This window comes from Trachypithecus francoisi, unplaced genomic scaffold (assembly GCF_009764315.1).
Source record: "Trachypithecus francoisi isolate TF-2019V2 unplaced genomic scaffold, Tfra_2.0 Lachesis_group4, whole genome shotgun sequence".
Lineage (NCBI taxonomy): Eukaryota > Metazoa > Chordata > Mammalia > Primates > Cercopithecidae > Trachypithecus > Trachypithecus francoisi.
This window is the reverse complement of record NW_022681469.1, coordinates 151,966,956-151,973,246: the sequence shown is the minus strand read 5'-3', so window position 1 is coordinate 151,973,246 and position 6,291 is coordinate 151,966,956. Positions and strand designations below refer to the sequence as shown.

At 47.2% G+C, this 6,291-nt stretch overlaps 1 protein-coding gene across 1 annotated transcript; it reads left to right on the top strand.

Annotated features, from left to right (window-relative positions):
* Positions 1-518: 518 nt before the first annotated feature.
* LOC117072896 (MAPK-interacting and spindle-stabilizing protein-like) lies at positions 519-1,576 on the top strand. Its single transcript, XM_033193347.1, is given in 2 exon segments — positions 519-1,260; positions 1,263-1,576. Coding segments are annotated over 2 exon segments (735 nt in total). The 5' UTR covers positions 519-620; the 3' UTR covers positions 1,358-1,576.
* Positions 1,577-6,291: the final 4,715 nt, after the last annotated feature.

The following is a 6,291-nucleotide window of genomic DNA, read 5'->3' as shown; positions in this document are numbered from 1 at the left end:
ATCCAATAATAATCAATTCAGCAAGAGGATATAACAATCCTAAATATATATGCACCCAACATCAAAACACCCAGATTTTAAAAAAATTACTAAACCTGTAGAAAGAGATAGACAGCAATACAATAATAGTGGAGAAATTAGAAATTCTACTCACAGCATTGAGAGATCATTGAAATAGAAAAGTTGAGAAATAATTATTGGACTTAAATTAGACTTTAAACCCAATGGACCTAAAAGACATTTACAGAACATGCTTCCCACTCAACCATAGAATATACACTCCTGTCATCAAAACATAGAACATTCTGCAACATAGACCATGTAGTAGGCAATAAAACAAGTCTCAACAAAGTACCCCCCAAAATCAAAATTATATCAACTACCTTTTAAAACCACAGTAGAATGAAACTACAAATCAATATGAAGAAGAATTTCAGAAACTAAAATTACAAAGAAATTAAACAACATGTTCCTAAACAGTCACCATGTCAGTTAAGAAATTAAGATGGTCAGCTGCTTTCCCTGCCATCAGTCAGGCTGCGCCCGCTTCTTCAGGGCCCAGTCCCTTGGATCCATCGCCGCTTCTAGACCCTACTGCGGTCTCGGATATTGCTGGGAAAATGTCTGGTGAATTTTCCTTGGCAGATGCACTACCTGAACGCTCCCCTGCCAAAACCTCTGCTGTAAGCAATACAAAACCTGGCCAGCCTCCTCAAGGCTGGCCAGGCTCCAGCCCTTGGAATAATCCGAGTGCTCCCCCTTCGGTGCCATCTGGACTCCCACCAAGTGCAACACCCTCCACTGTGCCTTTTGGACCAGCACCAACAGGAATGTATCCTTCCATGCCTCCCACCGGACCATCTCCAGGACACCCAGCACTCTTTCTTCCTTCGGGACCATCATGCCCGCCACCCGGTGATCCTTATCCAGCCCCAACAGTGCCAGGCCCTGGCTCCACAGGGCCATATCCTACACCAAATATGCCCTTTCCAGAGCTACCCAGACCATATGGTGCACCCACAGATCCAGCTGCAGCTGGTCCTTTAGGTCCATGGGGATCCATGTCCTCTGGATCTTGGGCGCCAGGAATGGGAGGGCAGTATCCTACCCCTAATATGCCATATCCGTCTGCAGGGCCATATCCCGCTCCTCCTCCTCCCCAAGCCCCTGGGCCAGCACCACCTGTTCCACGGGGCACCGTTCCACCAGGAGCCTGGGGACCAGCAGCACCATATCCTGCCCCTACAGGATTGCATCCCACACAGGACTCTATCCTACTCCCAGTGATCCTTTCCAAGTGCCTTCAGGACCTTCTGGTGCTCCACCGATGCCTGGTGGTCCCCACTCTTACCATTAAGTTAACAATGGACGAAGAGATGACGCTTTGTTTTTTGAAGTACACGTATATGCACATGAATGCATATATAAAAATTGCCGGTTTCACTATTAGAGGGCATTCATGAAAGAACAACTCTTGCACCTCTCAGAGAGGATAACTGCCTCTTGTACTTGGATGTGTAGTACATCATATGTATACAATCATATAAAAGCATAGAAGTAAATCATTCAGATGTGATTTTTATTTGGTTTTCATGGAAAGTTATGGTGATAAAATATATTGAATAGCTTTTTGACAGAATTTGTTTAAACTATGAAACTACACACTTAAAAATCTAAGATGTGGATTATTGCTAGAATCTGCGACTTCATTGGCAAATTATTTCAAGTATTTTTCTATAATTCTTTCCCCTTCTAGATAAATAAACTTTGAGAATAACCCATCATAATCCAAACAAATAATACCTCAATATTTTGAGCTGTTCTGTCGGACAAAAAAACCTGGTCCTTTTGAGGTTATATTTTGGATATACATTTTTAAACTGTCAGTAATTATTGTCAGATGTGGAGTTCAATAGCCAGCCAGTGTTCATTTTTATCCTTGAGCTTTCAGTAAAAACTTCCTGGTTTTATTTTAGTCATTGGGTCATACAGCACTAAAGTCTGCTATTTATGGAAACTAACTTTTTTGTTTTTAATCCAGGCCAACATGTATGTAAATTAAATTTTTAGATAATTGGTTATCTCTTTGTACTACCTGAGATTTGATTATGAGATGTGCATATTGCTTTGGGAAGAGCTCGAGGAAGGAAATAATTCTCTCCTTTGTTTTGAACCTCAAACTAGATAAACCCTAGGCATTGCTTACAACAGGTAATTTTCATTCCCACAAAAACCTGAGGCAGCTCTTCTGCCCAGAGCATTCCCTATAGCCACCCCTACCCCACTTGCCCTTGGTTCTTTAGAAGAAGCACATTCCTTGATTCCTCCCTGATGTGGTAAACTGGCACACTCTAGGGGTCTAAAACGTAAGACAGTTGTGTTTAGAGAACCTTAAGTCATGCAGACATGACTGTTCTCTTTGTACAAGTGTGAACCAAAATATGTGTCTGTTTTTCAGAGTCTGGTTGAGCTATGTTATTGTCTACTGCATAGTTTCCTGAGTCTGTTTGTAAAGTGCTTATGGCTAATAGTTCAGTTCTGTATTTGTTGACAGGTAAATAAGTGGAGTTGAGTGCCATCTTTGAAAAAACTACCCTCTAGCTCTAACACCGAAAATAATAATAAATTGTAGATCTCTGCAACTAAGTTTAAAAAAAAAAAGATGGTCAGCAGGGGTGATGGCTCACACCTGCAACCTCAGCACTTTGGGAGGCTGAGGCAGGTGGATCACCTGAAGTCAGGAGTTTGACACTAGCCTGGGAAACATGGCAAAACCCTGTGTCTACCAAAAATACAAAAACAAACAAACAAACTGGGTATAGTTGTGTGCACCTGTGGTCCCAGCTACTCAGGAGGCTGAGGTGGGAGGATCGCTTGAGCCTAGGAGGTGAGGTTGCAGTGAGCCAAGATCGTGCCATTGCACTCGAGCCTGGGTGACAGAGTAAGACCCCATCTCAAGTAAAAAATTAAGATGAAAAGTAAAAATTTGTGGGAACAAATTGGAAATAGAGACACAATATAATAAAACTTGTGAGACACCACAAAAATAGTACTAAGACAGCAGTATATAGCACTAAATGCCTGCATCAAAAAAGTAGAAAGCTTACATATTAAGGACCCAACATCACACTTAAAGAAACTAGAAAATTAATGACAAACCAAATTCCAAGTTAGAAGAAGAAAACAAATGACAAAAATAAAAACATAATCAAATGAAATAAAGACCAAAAACTACAAATGATCAAAAGAATAAAGAGTTAGTTCTTCAAAAAGACAAAATTGATAAATTGCTAGCTAGACTAACTGCAAAAATAAGAGAGATCTAAATAAACAAAATCAGAAGTAAAAGAATAGACATTACAATGGGTACTGTTTGGACGAACGGAGGCAAGATGGCGCACTTCCGGGTTCTTCATCCCCCAACTTTTCCTGCGCGCGCGAAAATGCAGCCGATGCCCGGGAAGGTGCAGACCAACTGGGCATGCGCCAGGTGACGTCAATCTGAAGAGACCAAGATTTACCTGGTCGCACCTGCGGAACGCCCCCGGACACGCCCGTGCCCTGCCTATCGCCCTCCCACTCCCAGAAAAGCCGCTCCGGACGAGTGCCACGCACGGACTTCCCAGCTTCCCCACTGCGGTCGGGACTGTCGGAACTCCGTCCGAGAGCAGCACGGGGAACTCTGTGGGCCTCATTCCCCGGAGGCCAACAGACCTCTCCTTACCCACCTTCTTCCCCTGAAGCTAGGTGACCAAAATAAACTTGCAGTTTTGCTCCTACCCTTGCCTAGTCTCTGGTTCCTTTGCGCCCGATCTGGTGGTCTTAGAAAAAACAAAACAGTTGGTGCTGAAACCCGGGAGGAGACCCCCTCCTCGGGGCCCCCAGGGTCTGGGGAGCCTCCTCCTCCTCCTCGCTCCACGCCACAGACGGACCAGGACCTGAGACCTGCTTCCCTCACTCTCACGGCCTCTCTGGGGTAAGTGCCTTGTCTCCTCTTTACCTCCCTCGACCAGAAATCCTGCGCAGGTCCGGGGTCCATTTGGAGCCACCACATGGCTCGGGAGACCCGTTCAGGACGGAGACGTCCGCCTGAAGGTAATCTCCACTTAGGCTTCAAGAGCCTCTCGTCTGTCTCTGCTGGTTCCAAAGGACGCTTTGAAGCCAGGCAGGGATCCATTCCCATGTCCATTGGGTCCATTGTGTCGGTAAAGAGGAAACAAATGGGAAACCCCCAGTCCAAATTTCCAAAGAGCACCCCCTTGGGGTGCCTCCTAGCCAATTTAAAAACCTTACAGCTTGAACAAGACCTTAGGAGGAAGCGGTTAATTTTCCTTTCCACTGTGGCGTGGGCCCGATACAAACTAGACAATCAGTCTCAGTGGCCACCGGAGGGCACCCTAGATTGCAATGTTCTGACCGACCTCAGCAATTTGTGCCAGCGGTTAGGCAAGTGGTCTGAAATTACGTACATACGAGGCTTTTGGGCCTTACGCTCTCGTCCCGACCTGTGTAGCCAGTGCTCTTCGGCCCAAGTTATGCTAGCCAAGGACGCCTGCTCACAGGAACCCGAAAAAGAGGAGTCTTCATTCCTTTCTGTTCAGCCGGAGGATCTAGGGTTTCCCTCACTTCCGCCCTATACTTCTCCTCCCTCCGCCCGGACTCCTCCTTCCTCTTCCTTACCTACTAGTAATCCACTCAGTCCCGTGCTTCCTTCGGGGCCCCCAACTGGCTGTCTTGAGTCTCCTGTCTCTGCACACACCCGCTCTAAGTGCCCTGCTGATGCCTCCACTCCTGCCCCACACCCTCCTACAGTGTTAGCACCTTTTCGAGAGGTGGCTGGGGCGGAGGGGGTAGTCAGAGTACATGTCCCTTTTTCATTGGCCGATCTTTCCAAAATTGAAAAGCGTTTAGGGGATTTCTCAGCTAATCCCACCGTTTACATAAAGGAATTTAGATATCTTTGTCAGGCCTATGACTTAACTTGGCATGACCTCCAGGTTATCCTAACCTCCACCCTAAACCCTGAGGAGCAAGAGCGCATCCTAGCGGCCACCAGGCAGCACGCCAACCAACTACATTTAACTGATGCCACCATCCCACTAGGGGAGCAAGCAGTACCCTCGGCAGACCCAGACTGGAACTACCAAGCAAACCAGCCTGGGCGCCATAGGCGAGACATAATGGTTCAGTGTTTGTTGGCTGGTATGCAAACAGCCTCAAACAAAACTGTAAATTTTAACAAATTAAAAGAAATTATTCAAAATCCAGAAGAAAATCCAGCCGCATTCTTAAATAGGCTGACTGAGGTTCTAACCCAATATACCCGGTTAGATCCGGCCTCCCCCACAGGGGCCACCATTTTGGCGTCTTATTTCATTTCTCAATCAGCTCCTGACATTCGTAAGAGACTTCAAAAGGTAGAGGATGGTCCTCAGGCACCAATACAAGATCTGGTTAAATTAGCCTTTAAGGTCTATAACTCCAGAGAGGAGACGGCTGAGGCAGTGCGACAGGCACGCCTCAAACAGAAGGCCCAACTCCTAGCAGCGGCCTTACGGCCCAATTGTAACCCCAGACCAGAGAGTACACACTCTGCAGACTCCAAGGCTACGAAAGGAGCCTGCTATAAGTGCGGCAAGGCGGGACACTATGCCAATAGGTGTCCGCAAGGTCCCCGAGCCCCAACGCAGCCTTGCCATAAGTGCAAGGCGTCAGGACATTGGGCCAATGAATGTCCTAAGCCTCGTCCACCAGCAACCCCCGTCCCTGCTTGCCAGCAGGGAGGACACTGGAAGTCTGATTGCCCCACCCTGAGAACAGGTGCTGCGTCTCCACGTGACCCCCTTTCCCAGGATCCTGGGAGCTCCTTCCAGCTCCTACATCTGGACGACAACGACAACTGAAGGTGCCGAGACTCGGGGACCCCCATCACCCTCGCCGAGCCGCAGGTAACTCTCCTGGTAGCGGGTAAGACAATTAATTTTTAATAGATAGCGGGGCTACCTATTCTGTTTTGCCGTCCTTCTCTGGACCTAGCCTTCCATCCGATATCTCTGTAGTAGGAGTAGATGGAAAGCCATCCACCCCACGAAAAACCCCACTCCTCAGTTGCTGCCTGGCCAACAACTACTTTGCGCACTCGTTCCTCGTTATACCCTCATGCCCTACCCCCTTACTAGGCCGAGACATCCTGAGCACCTTAAAGGCCTCCATATACATTCCCACCAACCCATCCACTCCCCTTCAACCCCCTCATGACCTGTTGCTCATGCTTTGTGCAAGCGCACACGC